Source organism: Uranotaenia lowii, chromosome 1, assembly GCF_029784155.1.
Source record: "Uranotaenia lowii strain MFRU-FL chromosome 1, ASM2978415v1, whole genome shotgun sequence".
Lineage (NCBI taxonomy): Eukaryota > Metazoa > Arthropoda > Insecta > Diptera > Culicidae > Uranotaenia > Uranotaenia lowii.
The window spans coordinates 24556100-24578647 of NC_073691.1; the positions used below are offsets into that span (position 1 = coordinate 24556100).

Consider the following 22548-nt stretch of genomic DNA (forward strand, 5'->3'; position numbering starts at 1 on the left):
TCAAGGACTGACCAATAACTACAAGGTTTTTTTTTCTATCTTCTTAAGTATGTTCAGATTAAAGTTCTGTTCCAAAATTACTTAGATGCTTTGATTTATTCAGATAATTTTCTTCAAAGGGTTGTTTTTTCTCTCGATAGGAATCGTTACAGAAGGCTTATCAATACTTCATCATGAAGATTCCAGTCCAAAACCTAATAAAAGAAAAATCCAATCAAAATCGTCCCATAATGATTGGGTACGCCGATAACCTTTTCGGCAATTCCGCAAAGCATCTGTCACACCTTCCAGATTCGTACAGCAGCAGCAGAAAAAATGAATCTATTCCAAATCCGGAGGAACAACCATTTTCACATACCTACTCGATAGACCAGACATTGCGGTTCCTGGCCATGCTGGAATCAACAGAGAGAAGAAAAAAAACCACACCACACATCCAGCAGCGTTCTTCCTGATTAAATTACCTAAATTACAGTTTCATTAACTGTACCGTATAATTTCGGGGCCGAAAGGAACCTGCCGGTTGATGTCCTCATCCTTCTGGGATCGGCGGAAAGTGTGGTGGAGGGGTCTTGTTATTGTCCTGATCTCGCTGCTGTTGTCGATTTTGACCGTGTGTTATTACCGCACACATTTTTGCCGCTTGCTCGCGTTCTTTCGAATTGGCAGCCAGATCTGGAGGCCCAAATAAATTTTCCTCCCATTTTCGTCGTTCCGTGAGATGTGGCCGTGTCTAACCTTCGGATCTCTTGCTGTGATGCTGCGATGCTATTATGATGACGACTGGTATTACCACTGCATGGGTATAATAATGGATGTAGCTACAATTCAGTACCAGTTCTAGTTGAGTGGTTTTATCCGCCCATTCTGCGCCGAAAAGGTTTGTTCTTTTTTGGGTGAATCGGTTCCCTCAGGGAGCCTTTTTTGTCACAAACATTCGGCCGAAGCAAGAATCGATGTAGCAGCAATAAGGTTCGGATTTTGGGTGCGTTATTTGTATCAAAAGTTGACACTTTAGTTTCAAGTTTCCATTGGTCTTCATCAATTCATTTTTTTTAAAATAATTTCACAAATATTTTATGGAAATTTGGAAAGGCGCTTTAAAAGAATGATTTTATTCAAATAATATAAAATTAGGAGCTATTTCGAAATTATCAAATACGGCAAAAACATGACAAAAATGGGAACTTTACAAGAATGACAAAAATGAAAAAAATACCTTAAAAGACTAACATGGAAAAAAAGACAAACATTATAAAAAGGACAAAATTGATAAAATTGATAAAAATGACAAAAATTACATATGTAAGTAAAAAAAATGACAAAAGTGAACAGTAAGACAAAAAATTACCAATATAGCAAAAGTTATAAAAATGACAAAAATGACAGAAATTACCAAAAATTCATAATGTCCATTTCACCGGGAGTTCCCCTTTCGGTTAATTCTGACGGTTTGTTTATTTTGAAACTGACAATTTCAAACGAACGTTGCGTACAATGTTGCGTGCCACCTTTTACCGTTGAAATATTCCAACAGGGTGCTTCGCACACGAATCCAGTTTTGATATAAATTTTTTATCGGCAAATAAATTCAAAACGTCACCCCAATCCCGTCAGCTGGCTTTTACACTCTAGGGCGTTATAACCCAAAACCAAGTTGAAATGCCGCAAAATCGGATGATTTTGGCTCCCGACGAAAATAAGTTTGAGAGGGTTTTCCCAAACTTGAGAATAGACGTCATTCTCGCAACTTAATTTTGGGGCATGTCATACGGTGGGGATTTTTATTGGGATATTTTTATTTGATGACCCACTTATCAAAAGGGATTGGAAATATTTGAGAAATAACAATTTGTTTTTCATTAAATAATATTTGTTTTATTAAAAAAAACACTTTTACACAATTGTATAGGTACTGATCTCGGCAGTAATTTAAAGATCATTTCAAGAAAACCGAATATGATTCGTTGTCAAAGAACTTCATAACTGCCAGAAAACACAAAATGCTATTTCCATCCTAAACATTAGAACTGAAAATAAAAAATCGCATATACTTATCAAAATTAATTGTATCTTACCTTTACGATACACCAACCAGGAAGGACGGAACAGCCGAATTCATGTTTTGAAAAATGTTATACGGGAAATTTCCGGAGATTGGCACCATTTAAAATATGGCAAGAGTCGTCACAATTTTGGGGCCTTCCAGCGGTGTGTTAACCGGAGTTCCCGTCTTTAGTGAGTTATGTGAATGGCAAATCCGACTTTTGCCCCAGATTGCCATTGGCTTCTTTCGGGTTTTCAATGGAATCTTCTTTCTTCCTTCGCATCGCCGGAGCACAGGGCATTCAAAAATACCGGTCCTGAAGAAGGTTACATCCGATACAAATCCGTCTGAAAAACTTTGAATTAGAAGAATGAACGTGCGAGAACATTGCTTTTAAATCTACTTACCAAACTTTTTTCCGGTACGATCTCTGAATCGCTGGGAAAAACAAACAAACCTTTCTGAAAACAAAGGGAAATTTTTTTGGGGTGGTCAGTTCCAGCAACGAACTTTAGTTTTGGTGCATTGACAACAGCCCAAAATCAAGAAAGCAAGCTGAACTTGATTTTGCTGCCTTGGCAAAGTCAATTTTGGGTTGTTTTGATTCTGAGTGTATTTGGTTCCGTTCCGAGCCGGCTTATTCGTGAAGCAGAATTTACCCCTCCGTGTTGTTTATTTTGGTTTGTCGTCGACGTCGGTCATCTTTCGTGTGTACGTATCATCATCATCTCAATTCGATCTCTGTGATATACCCTATTCGTCTTGCCAGCTTTTTCGAGACAGATATTTTTGTTCATTTTTGGTTATTTTTGGTTGCACGCATTTTCATTGACCAACAGAAAATGGTTTACGATTGGTTTGCAGAAAAGTGACCTTTCTCAACGGCATTCACTGGCATTAAATGCGGTTCTATTTTACCATTTCAGCTTCTAATCGGGAGCCTTATTTCGGAGGCAGGCGCTGTTGGCCGATGGCGTAATTTGTGGTGACGTTACCGCGAGCCGCACAACTGCAACTATCGCTCTCATCGTAAGAAAACGCCGAAAATAGTCAGCCGGTATTCTCATAAATGCTCAACCATAATTTTGATAAATCACAAAAGACATATTTTTGGTTCGTAGGTAAGTATGTGGTATGAATTTGTTTTTTTTTTTCCTTTTTTATAGCTGTGGCGCTTAAATGGCATTTAACATTTCTTGTCTCTCGGTTTTCTTATTTCCTGACAGGTTAAGAGTCTTTCTATTGGTTCTATCGTTAATCGCAATCGTGTGACAATGACCTTGCTAGTGTTTTTAATTGCTGCTGCCCACTGCGTGTATACGCCTTTTACGAAAGTAGAGGAGAGCTTCAATCTGCAGGCTATCCATGACCTTTTATACCATAGGCTCAATTTCTCCCAAGTACCTACTACACTGAATATTTCGAATTTAAATTATGATATTAAACGCTTTTTTTTTAAATTTCAGTATGATCATCTCGAGTTTCCCGGTGTGGTGCCGAGATCGTTTCTAGGCCCACTGTTTGTATCATTTCTGGTTTCTCCGGTGGCAGCGGCGCTCGAATTTCTGGAAGTTAATAAGTTTTGGATGCAATATGTCGGTGAGTTGTGCTTAATTTTTTATTACGTTATGTTAGAAACGTTAGAAAAGAATATTGAAATTCGTTACAATACAAACAGAAAACAGAAAAGGATAGAACTGACAGCATTAGCCAGGACAAAGCAGAGGCAGGAAATCGTACATTAGTTCAAAATTATGACACGAGATGGCACTTTGTAACACGTGCTTCGGTACCTAGTGTTGATCCGTTGATGCATGAACTTTGTGCTCGCTTTTAAAACAGTTTAAAGTCCTCTCAAACGAAAAGAAATCGGTATTTTATAAAACATTGGTGTTTTATTTTATAAACAAAATGTTGTCAAAAATATCTTTTATATTTTTTTTAGCTTTCAAGAAGCAGAAAATTCGTAGATAAATTCGTAAAAATAACGACGCTGCGCTGCTAGTTCTCGAATGCTGCTGAAGACGCTCGCAGATTACAGCTTTATTTTTTGAATGCGACCCGCGAAAGCCAGATTTACATGCCTAACTTTTTTTTAAATTGCTCAGAGTCGCACGTACCTGAATTTAAACCTTCGCTACAACATTCCGTTTCCTGAATGCCACCAAATGTTCTTAAAGTGCTTAAACCACGCCTTGCTTGAATATCGAACACTCGTACGCAGGGTAGAGGACAACCGGTCTGATAGGCGTCATGTACTCATACTGCCCACAATTATTTATACCGTTATACTAACACGAATCCGGCTTGAAGGACCAAAATTATATCGTCTCAGGAAGTTTATTATTGATGAGTGTATCCACTTGTTTATTCTATGTTAGTAGAAGGGAGGCCATTCAACTGTTAGCGTTTGGATTCAAAGGGAAGAGGAACACTTAATGTTCCTTTTCTAAAATGATTTTCCATCTGGGTTCGGCGGTATCCAGTAGCTTTAGTTTCGGTTATATATCTTTCATATTTTAAATTAAGTTTTAACATTCTGAACTTAACCTACATATTTCCTGTTTGTCCCACAGTCCGATTCGCGCTTGCCGCCACGGTTGTATTCGCCTGGAACAAGCTCCGCATCACCATCCACCGGCGACTGGGTGCGGCCGTCTCGCTCTGGTACATCCTGATCACCTTCACCCAGTTTCACTTCATGTTCTACATGAGCCGGCCGCTGCCTAACATCATGGCCCTGCCGCTGGTGTTGCTGGCCATCAACTACTGGATGGTTCGAAGCACTCGGCTGTTTATTATTTGTTCGGGAGCTTCTATCGTCATATTCAGGGCTGAGCTGGCCATTTTATTGGGGCTATATTTGCTGTTCGACATCTACTATCAGAGGGTCAAGTTGGACGAAGTTTTGAAAACGGTTATCACTGTTGGGATATTTTTGGTCGTTTTGACCGTTGTTGTGGATTCGTTTTTCTGGCAACGGCTGCTCTGGCCGGAAGCGGAAGTGTTTTGGTTCAATACGATTTTAAACAAGAGCTCCGAGTGGGGCACTTCGCCCTTTCTGTGGTATCTCTACTCGGCTTTACCTCGTGCCATGGGACTTTCGCTAGTGTTCGTCCCATTTGGGCTGGTACTGGAGAGTCGCATCCGATCATTGGTCGTACCACCGGTGGTATTTGTACTGATGTTTTCGCTGTTACCGCACAAGGAACTTCGCTTCATAATCTACGTGTTTCCGCTGTTCAATGTGGCGGCTGCCTGTGCCTGTAATAGGATGTGAGTGAAGGATCATTTAATGGTAACTTCCGATTCTAAAGATTATTTTTTTGTTGTTTCAGATGGATCAACCGACAAAAGACAATCTTCCACAAGTTCCTAGCGTTTGTTGCGGCCGGGCATCTGTTCGGCAATGCGTTCCTCACCATGTTCTTGTTGCTGGTGGCAGGAACCAACTACCCTGGCGGTGTTGCCATTTCCAGATTCCATCGGCTAGCCGCAGGGGAATCTGGCATTTCTGTACATATCGACAATCTGGCTGCTCAAAGTGGAGTTTCGCGGTTTTCTCAAATCAACTCCGATTGGATGTAAGTTAAATAATTAATAAATTATCATTTTTTTAGTAATTAACACTGTTTGTTAATTTCAGTTACAGCAAAGAGGAAAACCTTTTCCCGGGCAACGATCGGCTGCATCGATTCGATTTCCTTATAACGGAGGCGCGAGACAAATATTCGGACGAAATGAAGCTGCTGTACCAAACGCACGATATCCTGGAGTTCGTCGAGTGCTTCAACAGCATCGGGCTGCAGTACAAATCGATTTTGCCGGTCAAAATCAAAACAAAACCTTGCATTTTCATCATGCAACGGAGAGTTGGTTTGGACAAGAACCGAATCCGGTTGAACTTTGATGAGATTTTGGAAACTACTACGATCGGCGGCAGTGGAGCCTTCGGTGATCCGGAGTTTCCTACGTTCGAGATTGAGAAACCCATAGACCAAGGACAGTTCGATGATGATGTGGACTTTGAGGATGAGGTTGAAGAAAACGGTGAAGATGATCAGGATGATGAAGACGATGAATATGAGTATGACGAAGAAGATACGGAACCACAAGAATCAAACGATACCGAAGAAAAGGAAGCAAAAATTATCCCAACAGAATCTCTAAACAAAGCGAGCCAACAGCAAGGAAAACCTTTAAAAGTAGGTTCGAGGCAGCGAATCCGGCAAATCCTTGAGGAAAATGCCCATCTTCTCCAGGAAGATGATCGACATGAAACAAAGGAGCAAAAGCGCGCCAAGGTAACGTCCCTGCTTCAAAAGGCTACCTCGTCTTCGAAGCTTCGAACGGCTCAGAAAATTGTCAAAGAAGAACGGCTTAAGCAGTTGACCAGTGATCTGTCCAAGCTCGATTTCAACCAGCTGTGCAATCTGGATCGAATGTCCACTCGGGAGTGTTTGAATAAAATTATCAATGATCAAGTGATGGGAGATGATGATGATGATGGCGAAAGAGATGAGGGTGAACTGTAGATTTGGCTGAGGAAACAGGAGCTGTGAAAATACGCTAAACATCGAAAGAAACCTTACAATTGGTATTAAGTTAAAACAGAGAATTTACTTAATTCAAAATTTTTCCAAGAAAGACAAAAAGAGCAAGCTGCAATTGTGTAAAACGGAGTTGGGATGTGAAGCACCGATAGATGATTAGAGAACAGTCTCACAAATTTGTGCTGAATAAATTTTCCAAAAGATGATAATTTCGGGATTAAAAATTTTGGTGAAAAGTTGTGAAACATTCCCTGGTTCCTTCAGTACAACAACCCTATAGAGCTGAAAGAAATAAAGAAAACACTTTTCAAGCACCAGCAAACAAAAACACAGATCAAAATGAAAACCGAAAGGAAAAAGAATTGAGTTGACCTTTTTCGAAGGCTGTGTAACCAATTTCTCGTAAAATGGAGGAAATTGAGGATGCAGCGGTTAGAGTAATCGCAAATACGAAAAGGTTTGGTATCTGGAGCCACCACGTTTTAGTGTTTGAGTGAAGCCCTCAATTGAGTATTCAAGTTACACTCATTTTGAGACAGTAAATAGATATATCATCGACTGATCGACTGAAACTGTTGGATGTGTTAGCAAAAATTGGATTAAGTGGCATGGTCTTAAACTGGTTCAAAAGTTACTTGGAAAATAGAGTGCAACGGACAAAGTTTAGTTCGTCTTAATCACCTACAACACGACCACCTAAAACTGTTTGCTGATGATTCAGTGTCTTATTGGACAGGTAAAAACTTAGAACTCATAATGCATGAAGCAAATGCTGATTTGGAAAACATTACTGAGTTTCTGAAACAACGAAAATTATGTTTGAATCTCGATAAAACCAACTGGATGATTATAGGCAACCGCAAAATTGTGAATTGCCCAAATCTGCTTATTGGCGGATGTGTAATCGAAAGAGTACGTCAAATAAAATATCTAGGAGAGCAAGTTGATGATAAGCTAAACTTCATAGAGCATGTGGATTATACAATAAAAAAATGCCAAAAAATATGGTGTACTTTGCCGAATAAATAGATATTTGACTTTTTGGTCAAAAATCATTTACGTGAAGTCGGTTATCATGCCACATTTTGATTACTGTTCTACAATTCTACTTCATGCTTCAGATACACAAATAAAGCGATTGCAGAAAATCCAAAATAAAATTATGAGAGTTGTGATACGTTGCAACCGATACACACCTGGTGCTCTTATACTCGACATGCTTAAATGGTTATCTGTGAAACAACGTATTGCTTATAACAGCCTGGTGTTTGTCCTTAGAATGAAAAAAAGAATGTTACCTTCATATTTGACTCGAGATCTACAGTTCGGAAACGACATTCACAGTTACAATACGAGAAGAAAAAGTGATTTTAGACTACCAACTGCTTAAAAAAGAAATGATATAACGATCTATATTCTACAACGGCTTGAAGATGTATAATAACCTGCCGCAAGACATCAATGATAATTCGAACATAAACAGCTTCAAAAGAATGGCAATACTAATAGAACCTTTTAACATAAGCAAAAATCCTAAATGGGATCTTTATTATGTGATGGCAATCTGATGCGTTATCAGACATAGAATCTGTACAGTGATGGACATACGCGGGAGTTGATAAGACGACCAAGTAGTACAGAAAATGACAAAGAAATGTATAAATAAATATCCAAAGGATAAATTGTTCCTCCCACTTCAAAAGATGCGTATGGGATGGAGGGAGGGCCCAAATGGGCCTCATGGGACCATCAAAAAAAAAAAAAATAAAGAAGCTAAATCTTCTGTACGCTTTCATTTTATTTTATAACTTTTGGTTATAGAAAAAACACCGATTTAGCTTCACTAATATCTCTGACGAGCGGGTGATTCCAAATTCCGTGAAAAAAAGGGCTCAATTGATCAATAATTCTTGAATCGATATCTATATATAGCCTCAGCCTTAACCGATTCATTTGTTTGAGCTACAAGTGCCAGGCGATTTTTTTATCCCTGATACCCGAGTCAATTCTCGACACGAAACCAAAAAATTGCCTGCAAAAAAATCGCATTTCGTTGTTTCCCTACTGTAAAATCCAAAGCAGCCGAGCTCTGACTAGCCCATGGAAACTCAGTTCTCGGGTGTGCGACCCGAAGCGGTTCTGCTGTCCGACTGTTTTAGCCCAAAGGAGTTAGGAGAAGGAATGGTTTTGGTGGATATTCCCGACGATAAAGCGCCGAAGGGAAAAGTGTTTGTGTGCATTTCGGTAACAAGTGACGAAGAAGTTTTTTTTGCCGGCTGACGCAGAGCCGAAGGAAGATTTTAATATTATTCGCAGTGCCGAAGAAAACATTCTAATCCTTGGTGAAATGATCACAGGGATGAGCAACTGACAAAAACAGGTACGCTTTAGATAAGGGGGACTAGTGGGTGGAACTATTCAAATTTACTTTGCACATATTTGCGTATTTTATATTGGCTGTAAAATCTACTCATGACATCTTTTCGAATCCTCAATTCGCCAAAACGCACATGGCAATTGTTACCATCAACTGCAATGCTGAGAAAACGAGGCTTACTGAAGAATTTTAGTTTTGCAAAATCGACTTATGCAAAGTGAGTGACAAAATATAAAGGGAAATATTGACTCGTTCCGAATTTAAAGCTATTGTTCAAATACCTAGCAAAATTCCAGAACTTTTAAGCATTGGCAATGGCCCTTATTCTGGGTCGCGCATGAGGTGACGATAGTTAAGTCAACTTACCGAATTCTTAAGGATGTCGTCATTTCAAAAAATCTTAAACAAATTCGTCAAGGTTTTTTTTTGCGTTTTGCCTTGTTGACATAAAATCTTTATTTTTCTTTTGCGTTTTCATGTTTAAACTTAACAATAACCTCTAAAACTGTTTTCAATGTTTTTTTTAATCCATCCAACCGGATGAATAGCATTCTCTACACATCAGTAACGTCCGGCAGCGAGATTATTAAATGCTCGAATAGTTTCTCGAAAGATTGGACAAAGCCTTTCGATCATCTTTTTCGGAATAAATCTCACTAAAAGGGCGTTAAACCTTAACATCATCGTGTGACGTTCCGAGAAGGTGAGTTTCACCTTAGTGAAACGTCACACTAGATTTTTTCGACTGTTTTTCTGTGTGTGTGTACGTATGTATGTTCGTTTGATTTCATGCTTTTTCAATAAATTAACTTTCTCTAGTTCATTTGTTGTGAGTGAGTAGTTGCGATAACTAACATTTTGATTCTTTGGTTTGCGTTTGAATGAAGTGTGTTGAGAGTTTGAGTAAAAATTTTCTAACAAAATGTATTGCTAACACTGCGTTAATTTTTTGTTGTTTTCTGTCAATTTTCGCTCAGCTAAAAAAAATTTCAATAAGAAACAAAATAAATGGGGTTTAACTTTTTCAGTTTAGTGCACTTACTGTTGGATTATCTATGTTGTTGTTTTTTTCTTAAGTGTATGGACAGTAAAACAAAAGACTTGGTTAACGTAGTACATTGAAGTTATTGTGTTTAAGATTTTTTTCTTATAGTAATACTATTAAAACTATTATTATTATCATCATCGCTACACTCTCTCGATTTGCAGGAAAAATGTTCCACTTTTCCGTCGAGATTTTACGTTTTCTTTTGTTTTAACCTTATTTTGGGGGTTTTTCTCGCTTCTCTTCAAAACCACTTTTTTCGACCCATCTTACAAACTGGTGTGAAGATGGAGAAAAATAATTCTGAAGAAGAATGAATGGGCGAATAACTGTTAAGAGTGAAGGGTAAAGAGTTTCAAATTTAGGCCACATTTGCACGTTCCCTCGTTCGTCTGCAGTTTTTATGCTGCTTCCTTTTGCGTGTGATTAAAAATTTATCTGATTCAGACTCGTGTATACACTTTTCGACGCTCGATTGAGGGAATGCGGGAAATTTTCTAATTAGTTTGTTTTTTTTTTAGTTTGTATCACTTTAGAGTTGTATTGTGTTTGCTTGCTTATGTCATTCTCACTGGAACTGGTAGAAGGATGTTTATTCCTCCTCGTTCGTTTCCTTGTATGTTTACTCTTTATGCTTCTTCGTACCATTTTTGTGTGCTCGCAAAAGTCGCATTGTGTGAGTATTCGTATAAGATTTTGCATGCATTGGTTCGATTGTTAGATTCCTAAGTATAGATTGAATATATTTTGGTTTGAATGTTTTTAATTGTTTTTTTTTCCCTTTTTAAAATGGTCCAAATTTTGCACGATATTCGATTTCGCAGAATCAAAGTCGTGCTGCATTGCTTTGTTTTGAACGTCCACGTCAAACTCCTATCCCAGTCCTCGATCCCAGCCATCAGCTCATCATTGTTGCTGCTGTTGCTCCTGGCCATCGTCCGGATCCAGCTGAATTGTAGTATGATTCGAGTACAGCCCGTAGTTTCCACTTTGCTCGTAATCGTCGCCACCGTCGTCTTCGTCGGCCATCATCGTACCCGAAGGTTGCGTTCCCGAAGCCGCCGATGTACCCTCGGCCGAATCCATCATCAGCGGCCCGAGGTTTTGCTGCTCGGCGCTGGATTCCTCACTGGACGATTGCAGCAGCTGCTGCTGCTGCTCCATAAGCTGCCAATTTTCCTCCCGACTCAGCTTGTGCCGCTGATAGAGCTGAATAAGCCGAGTCAAGCTGGACGATTCGTTGATGGCCGCCGATTTCCGAACCTTAACCGTTTTGCTGAGGATCAAATTCCGGTACAGATTGGTGTAGAAAAGTTGCGCCGGAATTTCGCTTTTGTTCGCCAGTTGAATGGCCAAGTGGTCCGGAATAACGATATTGTCTGTTTGAAAGAGGAAAAAAAAAAAAACAAATTAATTTTTAAATCTTGAACCTACGAAAAATTAACAAAAGAAAATGCAACGCACCGACGGTTTGGGTTTTGCTGTTGATCTGGTTTGTGCTGGGGTCCCAGATGAAGATGTAGTACAGCGACAGCATGATGGCGACGAGCGAAACGCACAGGACGTACGCCGCCACCGTCAGGATGCGAATCGCCTTCTGGTTCTGTTTGGCCTCGTACAGCCGATCCTTGGAGTCTTCGCCGGCCAGTTTGATCTTTTCCTCCGCCGAGTAGCTCATTTTGCGGGGTTGAACATCTAAGGGGAAACTGTTGGAGAAAAATCTTTTGTTATTCCTTTCTGAGATATGCTTTTTAGAGAACGGTAAGGCTATTTATGAAAGTGTGGCTCCAGAGAGTGCACCGTTTTAACCCTCCAAAGCCGTTCGGGTCAATATGACCCGAAGCGCAGATTCAAAGCATCTTAATCATCATTCTAGTATACTGAAGAGAGAGATTTTTTAGAAACCAAGTATACTCTATGAAAATGATAATCAAGCTAACGAAAAAAAAAAAACTAAAATTTGAGTTTAGAAAATCGGTTCATTGAGAAATGAGATATAGCGAAGCAAAGAGGATATTGAATGTCTTTGTTTTAAGTTAGATTTTTTTTCTACCGGGAAATCCGGGATAGAGGTCAAGTTGTTCATCGGCCCCCTCTTGACAATTCCAAAAATCAAAAAAGCACTCAAATACTGCAAAGCTGTCAGAAATTATAAGCAATTTAAAAATAAAATGGTTTTTAGGGACTTTTTTCATTCGGAACCTACTACAAAAAAAAAACAAATTTACTTTATTGTGAAGTATTCAAAAATTAGAATAAATTGCCTTCAAAACGAATCTAATATCATCGAAATCGGTCAACATTTGCAGCCACGGGAATAAGAACAAACTACAAGTCAAAATTCCTCGGAACAGATATTTTACGAACAGCCAAAATCCCAGTCAAAATCCCAGATAAAAACAAGAGTGAACCGTTTTGTAAAATTCTCGTTTTTATGGCAACTTTGACAACGATCTATAGACCCGGTATAGATTCAATTTCAATTGTTCGTTCAAGTCGTGGCTCCAGAGAGTAAATTGATTTTTAGGGATAAGTTTATATTCCATACCTTATAGAATTGTTAACGAAGTGGCTTAACGTTAAGAGGCGCATATTCTCCGTCGTACCTCGTTATGAACGCCACAGTGTAAGGTTGTTTGTAAGTTTATTGGAGATAATATCAGAAAAAGTTTCATTGTCAGAGATATAAAGAAAATGAAAAAAACTTTTTATTTGGAAAATGACAAAAAATAATTGACTGCATTGTACAGGATCCCTTATCACATCATACACAGTGCAGCCAGCCATTTTGTCGACATTTTCCAAATAAAAGTTTTTTCTTCAATTTTTTTTAACTTCTTTGATATATTGTGGGATAAAGTTTGGGGTATGCTTTCCTTAATGAATCATCTCTTTTGAACACATATGTACGACATTAATAGTTCTGGAAGCCTTGTAATTTTGCAAATATTTTCAGAAAATTACAGCTACAATCGTTTATTTTTAAGTATTCAAAGTCGATAAGGCTGAATTTGACAGGTCATTTGTTCGTTTGGAATGACACTGACAGTTCATCGCTATTCCAATTTTAACAGTTGGCGTCACTCTTCTTATAGGCACTCTACTTCTGATCGCTATAAATGCTGAAAAAACCCACTTCGTGTATCAGTAAGCATCAGTAAGTATCAGTATACGACTACGTGCTCACATGTTTGTGTAGGGTCGCCCTCGATGATAAGTAGTGTTGTGATTGTCTACATCAATAACAAATATAAGTTTATGTGAAAATCAAAGACGGCATTGGAAAAGACAGGGTGGCCAGCGAACCGGGAAAACCGGGAATTGAAAATAGGACCGGGAAAACCGGGAAAAACCGGGAATTTCAAATCAAAACCGGGAAAATTATCTATGGAATATGTTTCCCCATATGAAAACAGATTAATTCCTTGACTAATTCATTTCATGGTTCCGAAACTTTTTCTTAGAAACTTTACAATTTATAGTCGTTTATTTCAGGATTGTTAGCCATCCGGGAAGAGCAGGGAAATGTCGGAATTTTATATTCATGGGAGGGAAGCCGGGAATACAGAACAAAAATTCGATCTTTGAGCACAGCGCATACATTTGTCGAATATCTTGAAACAATATATCAAAATCTGCATTGAGAAAAAAGTGAAAGAAATTTACAAAATGTTTAAATAGTTCTGAAAAACGAATAGGTACGTTGAAATCAGACAGTTTTTGATTGAATCCACATCTTGAAAACTAAGATTTAAACTTAACATCTACCTTTTAAAATCCATAATTGATAATGTTGAATCTGCATCAGGAGCTTATTTTTTCTTCAGAAAAACACATTATGCTCAAACAAAACTTGAAAAAATTATCAAAAATCTAAGAAACACGATTAAACTGTGGGAGTTAAAATTCCGACTTATACATCGAATAAATTCAAAGAACTTATCTTATTTGGTTCGATCATATTTTCTTATAATTTAGCTCAATTATAACTTTAAAAAATCGGGAATTGTCCCAAGCGGGAAAATGCCGGTAACAAAAAAATAAGATCCACCATTTCATTCAGTTTATTGATACACGCACAGAAGGCAGAAGATGTAACAAGATACTGAGTATTATGTGAGTTTGTACATTTTTCGCTTAAACTAGTAGAATTTCAAATTGAAAAATCAAATAGAAATATTTGAAATAGGACTGAAAATCCAGACTTCAAGTTTAGATAAATTTACCGGAATTTAGATAATTGGATTCAAGCATCTAGAACCCAGCGTATTCCATTTTTTTTGAAAATGCATCCAATCAAAAACATGATTCAGTATCCAATATGACCGAAATAAAATTTCAGGCTTAGCATGAATAAGGATCATCGGAATCTGTTTTGAGAATTTAAGAAGTAAAATATCAGGATATCAATCAGTAGATATCAATAGTAAAATCCAACATTTCAACTTGAAATTTTAAAAGTATTATATACATGGCATATATCAAAACTATAAATTATCTCTCTAATAAAAATGAAGCGAAAATGGCGTGAATGACTGAAAAGAAGGTAAAATATTTCGGTTAAGTTTAGAACAACTAGATTTTTTTTTTACCGTGTCTCCATGACTGTAATTTGAATAACCTTTGTGTTATTAAACTAAAAAAAAATAGCTCACACTTTTACGTTCAACTTGCATAAACATATTTTAATTTTTGATCAAAAAACCTGATGGATATATTTATTTGTACATTTTGAAACAAGGAATACCTTAAAGTCTCAATCGGGAAAACCGGGAAAAAACCGGGAATTTGAAAATGGAAACTTGCTGGCCACCCTGAAAAGAGGAGGGAATTGATTTGACAGTTTTTGGAGTGAAAACTAGTGAACCTGCATATAAGAGAAGCGACGTCTGATCCCTTTTAAAATAAAATATGTGGTAACATCGCAGAAACCTTGGACAAAAAAATCCTCGGCACTGTTTTCTGGCTCAATGTTCAAGCTCTAAAGTGAACGCTCAGTAAATCCAACAAAACAACATTGAATTTGATGGCCGAAGAATCACGATAAACGGTATGAATGACTTAAATTTAGCTAACAATCGGATAGTTTTCCAACTAGGAACACGATCCACTAAAGCAGTGAAAAAAATTGCACCTAATCATGAATTCATATGATGGGCTTTAAATTATCTGTTTGAACTACAACAACAATCACAATACTCTACTTGGTTGAGTTTTCAAGTAGAAAGCTAAAAGCTCTACGACAAAAAGTCGGATCGATTGGAATCCATTTTGACAGTTCTTTTGTATCGATTGGAATTTTTTGTTTCAGACGTCGCTTCTTTTACAGGTAGGTACACTATAGTGAAAACGTGGAAATTAGAGGCTGAGTATTTGATAAAAGAATAAACGTTTCCAAATCGGGAAATGTTTTAATTGGACTCTACATTACTTTCTTGCGCATAAAGTCTTGCGAAAATTTTGTGATCATCTACTTTAAATCCCGGTCACTTAAGTGGCTTACATTCCTTCCCCTCTTTACCATACAGTCCTCAGGGTTAGGCCAGAGCACCTTAAACATTTTGCGGAGGCTGGTTTTCCAGTTTAAGAGATTGAGTAATCTAAGGCATCGAACTGGAAGACTTCAGCTTCTTTTGAAAGTGTAACATCATCTCGAGAAAAAAAAATGGTACAATTTCAAAAAGCAAATAGAAGTTACTGAGTAGCGCCAACTTCAGTTTTAGACGACTGTTCATGCGAATGCGAATGTGAATATACTCAAAACCCAAGTACAATTTTAGTTCAGGTTTAATGTAAAAAATGTACATTGACGCACTATTGCACTCTTCATAATTTCTCTACTGTGTCAGGTTTCTGAGTGCTGATCGAGGTGTCATTTGTTCATTCCGGCCATCAGTGCCAAATGGACCTTGCTCGTGTTCCGGCCCCGAGCAAAGGCCAGAGTTTGATGCCGGGAGTTGTCGCCCATCAAGGCGTGTTAAGGTAGTGTTCCAGCCTAGAGCGCTGAAGGGATTTTTTACGCCGGATAAGTTGCTGTTGGTTCGTGTTCCGGTCACAAACAGTGAGGAGAGATTTTGAACTCCAGGAATTTTGGTTCGGGTTCGTGTTCCGGCCACGAACTTAGTGGAGAAGATTTGAGTTAAATGCCGAGAAAAGGAGAGTGAAATTTTCAGGTAAGCTTAGGTTTATGGTTTTCCCCTTTTATTATGTCTTGATTTGCATTCTGTTTTATGACGCCCCCTTCATTTTGTGCACAGATTGCAAGGCAGCAAGATTGCTGCATTTTCAAAAATCCGGCAGTAGATCTCCTACATTGGCGCCCGAATAAAATAAGTCCTTTGTACAAAAATAAAATTTAAAATTGCCATAATTGATTTGAATGATGAGGAAAATGATTACGAGCTTCGGCTCAGAAAAAAAATTTGACCTTGGTTTTAGCAATCGCAGAACTAAACTTAGTGCGTTGCGATTATGATTCACGAAGGTGAAAAAAAGCAAACATTTTTGCTAAGTCCTCAGATTACGTACGTAATGAATATTGAAGATAATCTCAACATACGTTAAACTAATTTAGAAGCGATCTAATTAAACGCGCGTAAAGCTGTCATTGAAAATGATTCGAATTCAAAAAAGCTATTAGATTGGATTTTATTCCTAAAGATCAAAATTTCTTCGAATTTTTTTATATTTTTTTTTGCTTCCAAATTTGAAAGTAAAAAATCATATTTTGTTAAATTTATTTTAAGAAAAATCATACAAAACTTGTTAATGTGTGATAACCACTTTTAAAACAGCTATGTCCGACTGGGTGATATGTATTAAGAATGTGTAATAGTTACATCCAGATAAACTTCTCAACAAGGCTCTATTTCTCAGCACCCAATTGTAAGTGTGGATACTGTCACTACTAACTTAAAAAATCTTTACCTCGGAAAACAATCAACAACCAACCTAGTAAAATCTCGATAGGAATCTGAAGTTGAAAGGCAACAACATTTTTTTCTGTCCACAAAAATTTCGACCCCTTAGTTAGGCCAATGGGCATGTGAGCCTCACAAAAGAAAATAAATCCTACTGATTTTAGAAGGCATGAACCCAATTACCAAGAAGGCTATCATCAGCATGAGTTTTAGAACGAAGGTCTAGCAATTTAAAAATTATGAAGTTTTATTCAGCCCACACATGCTGTTATCATAAAAATTGTAGTTTAACAGTGGCTCCAGAGATATCTGGAATCTTTGCTTGCCGATTTTCGTAGAATTACTTTTTTTTTGGGATTTTAAACCGATTGGTTTATTCATCCACTTTCGTAGAATTACTGTAGTGAACATGGCCGTGACTACCAGTTTTACTAAATCGGTGTATTAGGTTGGTAAATAATCATAAGAATAAATTATTGAAAAAGTCGTGGCTCCAGAGAGTGATTGCATGTCGGTAGAATTTATATAAATGCGCAGAATTTCTGAAGATCCGTTCATTAATAACCAAGCAAAACGAAGCGTTCGGTTGAATATTCTTCATATTTCACTGTCTTTTATCCATTGTCTAGAAAGATAACATCATTCCCGAAGGCCCGCATCCTTATATAAATACCCTCCTACTAATGGATTAAATCACTGCCGTCGATGATGACGATGATGGTGTTCCAAGCTTATCTCGGCCCAGTAAAGTTCAAATCAACACGAGGTCACCGGTGTGCTTCGTTCCACTCAATAGCAAAGAACAGGGCAAAGGGAAAGGAAAAGCAGACAAGCTGCCCGGTGCAAATCCTTCCTTGCTTGACGCGTAGTAGAACTGTTATTCCACGGTGTCGGTCGCGACAGCAAGGCATCCTGGTTGGTGATAAACGGTTTTTATTGATTTCCTCTTGAGTGGATTTTCTGAGATATTTTTTTTGCTCTTCTACTTACTACGGAAAATCCACCGTATACTATTGAGACACAACACAAGTGTTGCTGAAACGGTGTCTGTCCAGTTCTTGCTGTATAGAATTGTGATAATCTAGCACAAAAAAATTTCTTCACACTATTGTCTCGCAATTCACAACTGGGTGTCCTGAATATGAAAAAAGGCAGCAGTTGCACCTCCGGTGACATTTTTTTCTAAGGACGCGCTTCCTTTTTTGCATCCGTCTTCCATCTTGTTTAATTCTTTAATCAGCAACAATGCACTTGAACACATTCCCCCCCTCATAAACTGTTGCTTCATGTTCTAAAAATAAACGAAGTCAATTGTGAAAGCTCTTGAGTAGGAATATACCCTCCCTCGGCGGGGAGACAATTGATACGACAGTTCATACTCAAGTCTTCTTCGGGAATTACATTTTCTGGTTAAGAACTGACGAGTCATTCTAGTAAAAATATTTCAAAACAGTTCCATAAATCTCAACTTATTCAAATTTGGAATTTCAAAACTAACTTTAAAATGCAAAACAATCATTATCTTGAGATAAATCTTAAAATTATACATCTGTGAAGTATGAACCATAAAAAATGCGAAAATTTTGAGCAGTCTGTTTTGGGTTGTTCTGAACGATTTTTGAGGACTTTTTTTGTGAGTGTATTAGCTCTAACCTTCATATGTCAATTGACGTAAATAATGCAATAGTACGGTATCGGAAAGGTATTGTAAGCGCCATATGACACTTCCGACGAATTTTCACAGATTGTTCGCGTTAAATATACTTTTTTTTTCAATGTCGCAGGGAGTGTCATTGGTATGTTTAGTTTTCTCAGCACAAGTGATCTCTCCAGTCTCTATAAATCAGGCAATCTCGAGATGAACCCTGAAAAACGGGCCGTCCGAGATTTCACACCAATGAAGAATATTCGTTTAGGCGGCAAGGCGAGGACAACGACCTGAACGATCGGTTTAAGGCCTGTCAAATACTGCTTGATCCTCGTCCACTCTTCAATAAACCATCAAAGTACACACTTGTAAAGCCCAAGTGCAGGTGTTACCGTACCTACAAACTTATTAGAGAAGAGCGATTGAAAGTGTTTCTAGATGACGCCAGGTAAGCGAGTGATTCGTCAAATCTATCGTTCATCCTTACAAAAGAACTCTTTTGTCTCATGCTAAAAGCAGGAAGCCCCGTCGCCATATTGAGCTCAAGGACAAGCAGTCACAATTTTCGGCTGTTATCTAACTGCCACGGGACTCAAAGGAACCCAGTCAAATCCCAGGACCACCCGAGGAACTTAACCGAAAGGTTCGAGCGATCGATAGTCGACGGTGCAACCAACTTCATCGCCACCAGCAAGGGCTAGGACCTCCAAATCAGATCATAGATATAAGCAAAGTTGAAGGTTTAGCAGAGCATAAGTTTTGGCAATATACATTTTTTGAAAAGCCCAATTACTTTGGGAGTTTTTTTTTGCATGCCATTGGATATTCCCTGTGATCTTTATTTTGGATAAGCGTGCCGCCATGAGGCCGAAATAGTGAGTCTCTGAGACGCCGGCGGAAGTGGTTAGACGAATCTTACAGTGAACACAATGGAGATAGTGACCAGTTTGCTACTCGTCCAAAAATCTCCTAAGCAAATTGCCATCTATAGCGACTGTTTACTCAAATTTTCGAAGGTGATGAAAAGTATTAGAGAAACATGAGGTATCAAAGAAAGAAAGAATATAAGCCGTAAATATCATGAATTTTTCAAAAAAGATTCACCGGCAGGACTTGAACCTGCAATCTCTGCTTCAGTACAACGGCGCGATAGCCAATTTCACCACGGTGAACGTGATAGAATCGACCGACGCGAGCTTACATGTCGAGCTCCGCCGATCAACTGCTGAGCTGGACCTTCTATCGAAACATCATGTATATGATATACACAGAGTTGCCAACATTTTTTTTTTCAAAAATCAGGGAACTGGTGAAATAAAAATCAGTCTACATCAGGCTACTTTAAAGTAACGGAAATTTCGCTCAAAGGGATGACCTTTTTGTCAGGTCATCGCTCCCCATTCAAGGACTGAAATGCTTCTTTCCGCCGGTTTGTATCAACAATGCTACATACCTAACGATAATATGCGCAATTTGGATCTCGTATAATCCTGGTAATCTGATGCTGCTTGAATCTTCCATCCGATCACTCCTACTGATCGTCATCATAAACCGTTCATCTGACCTGGATCCAACGCCGGACGAATCCATAGGTGATCTCGATTTCGACTTCGGTAAATGTAATTTTTATCAGATTGCAGCTGCTTTGGACTCAACAAGCTGGGAGTTGCCGTTAATGCGTTTTATAAGAATTTTTACTCCATTTTAAAACGAATCGTGCCCCTGAAGCGGCCACAGAGATACCAGTCATTCAAACATGAGTGGAACTCTGAGCTTAGACGACTGCGTGATCAGCTACGAAAGGCCCGCAAGCATTACATCAAAAATCGTACCGCAAACCAGAGAAATCGTTTAAGAAGCTTAGAACGAGATTTTAAAGCTATGAATGAGCAGCTCTACCGCCAGCATATTTTGCGTCTGCAAGAGAACCTGAAAAATGACCCCGCATCATTTTGGAAACACTTTAAAAACAAAAAACGCAAGCGCAAATATTCCTGTTGATGTTAGTTTCAATGACATTACCTCCTGTAACTTGACGGAATCCACGAACATGTTCGCCGACTTTTTTCAAAGTGTTTTCAGTTCCTCCGACATTGTAGCAGACAGCAACTACCTCGCCTCCATACCATCTCACGACGTTAATTTACCTTTCCCTTGCCTCACCGAACAGGAATTTACGAACAATTGTCCGCAGTCGACCCATCTAAAGGTCCCGGTCCAGACCACATACCTCCGACGGTTTTAAAACATTGCGCAGCATCACTATCTGCCCCCGTTTGTTGCCTTTTTTAATCGCTACTGAGAGAAAGAATATTTCCTAGCGTCTGGCAGATTGCAGCTATCACTCCAATCTACCAAACTGGAAATGCACACTGCGTCGGAAACTACCGACCAATTTCGATTTTGAGTTCGATCTCCACAGTATTTGACGTTTTAATAATGGACGACTGTACACTGGTTTCGTGAAAAAAGGTCAACGGTCACCAACTGAATGTGTTATGTGAGCTCGTTAACTAATAGTCTGGAGAAAGGTTGTCAAGTTGATTCTATTTACATCGACTTTGCGAAAGCGTTCGACAGTGTGCCGCACAAGATATTAATTGCAAAGATGGATCAACTTGGTTTTCCAACCTGGTTGCTCGAGTGGATTACCTCGTATCTATCGCACCGCCACGCTTACACGAAAATAAAAAATATGCTCGAAGATATTTTCCACCCCGTCAGGAATACCTCAAGGCTGTCACCTGGGACCGTTGCTGTTCATCAATTCCGTGAATGACTTGTGTGCCACGCTGCAATCTAATACGCTCCTATACGCCGATGATCTGAAGCTTTTCAGAAAGGTCGTCAGTGAAATTGATTGCCTCGCTTTGCAAGCCGATATCTCAAGACTTGATAACTGGTGTCACTTTAACGGAATGCTAAAAAATGTGAGATTGTTAATTTTTCCCGTGCTCGTCGTGTCATCAGTTTTGAATATCAACTTTCTGGAGAGAGGCTTGAAAATGTGACTATTCTCGACTTAGGTATAAAAATTGATAGCAAGCTTAAATTTGCCGAATAAAAAAACGAACACACACATATAGGATCTCAGTGAAACTTCATGTTTCTTTGAAGAGATCTAAATTCTACTTAAGACTAAAGCGTACATCTTCCAAGGATATAATGGCTAGCATCTTTCTAATGCTAACACCACTAACCTACAGAAATAGTACTATGTATGCCGTTACCGAGCCTCGATCTCATGACCTCTGGTTTAGAAGATTTGAACGCTATCCTCTAGGCCAGACAAATATACATTGCACTTACAGCAGCTAAAGGATTCGCTACTCTCGGATTTCTGTGTCGAAACACATACGAATTCGATGATATTTACGTACGTAGCATCTTGGAGTATGTTGCCCAGGTATGGGCTCCCTCTCAGAGCACTCAATGCAACCGCCTCGAATGTGTTCAGCGAAGTTTCGTTAGGTACGCTTTACGACGCCTCCCTTGAAATGAGGCACTTCAGCTTCCTCCGTATGAGCAAAGATGTTCCCTAATAAACTTAACCACACTTGAAAAACGCCGCACCGAACTGCAGCAAACCTTCATCTGCGATGTATTGACCTACCGCGTTGACTCACCGTATATTCCACAACTGGTCAACATGTATGTATCCATTAGGACACTTCGGCAACGTGAATTTCTCTTGATAACTTACAACCGTACTGCTTATGGAAGAAATCAACCGATAGATAAATGTTGTGATCGTTTCAATTTAGTGTACCATCTATTCGATTTAAACATGAGTAAGCGTAGTTTTAAATAAGCTCTAAGCAGATCACCTTAGTTTTAAACATATTAGTCTGCATGGTTATTAATTATCAACCAAAGACAAATCAATAAATAAATAAAATTTGATGGGCCATGTCCACGGAAGCCGGGTATTGAAAGGCCTCGGACAGCACGCACTGTA

General features: G+C 38.6%; 3 protein-coding genes across 5 annotated transcripts in view; 1 reads left to right on the forward strand and 2 right to left on the reverse strand.

Moving 5' to 3' along the window:
- LOC129740062 (high affinity copper uptake protein 1) overlaps positions 1-22548 on the reverse strand; it is a 409058-nt gene that overhangs the window by 212236 nt on the left and 174274 nt on the right. The gene's annotated exons all lie outside the window — the stretch shown is intronic.
- LOC129740055 (probable Dol-P-Man:Man(7)GlcNAc(2)-PP-Dol alpha-1,6-mannosyltransferase) lies at positions 2661-6742 on the forward strand. 2 transcript variants are annotated; one of them, XM_055731645.1, is made up of 7 exons: positions 2661-2758; positions 2974-3168; positions 3274-3447; positions 3514-3646; positions 4624-5323; positions 5386-5631; positions 5694-6742. In XM_055731645.1, the coding sequence occupies exons 3-7, from the start codon at positions 3322-3324 to the stop codon at positions 6580-6582; spliced, it is 2094 nt and encodes a 697-aa protein (XP_055587620.1). In that variant the 5' UTR covers positions 2661-2758; positions 2974-3168; positions 3274-3321; the 3' UTR covers positions 6583-6742. The 2 variants fall into 2 exon arrangements, with proteins under 2 accessions (XP_055587620.1, XP_055587621.1); XM_055731646.1 differs by lacking the exon at positions 2661-2758 and adding an exon at positions 2763-2903.
- LOC129740061 (uncharacterized) overlaps positions 9391-22548 on the reverse strand; it is a 35418-nt gene continuing 22260 nt past the window's right edge. For both annotated transcript variants that reach the window (XM_055731654.1, XM_055731655.1), the window contains exons 2-3: positions 11487-11728; positions 9391-11401 (exon numbers count right to left, since the gene is read on the reverse strand). In XM_055731654.1, the coding sequence (XP_055587629.1) occupies positions 10929-11401; positions 11487-11700 (687 nt within the window). In that variant the 5' untranslated portion in view covers positions 11701-11728 and the 3' untranslated portion in view covers positions 9391-10928. The remainder of the gene's footprint in view (positions 11402-11486; positions 11729-22548) is intronic.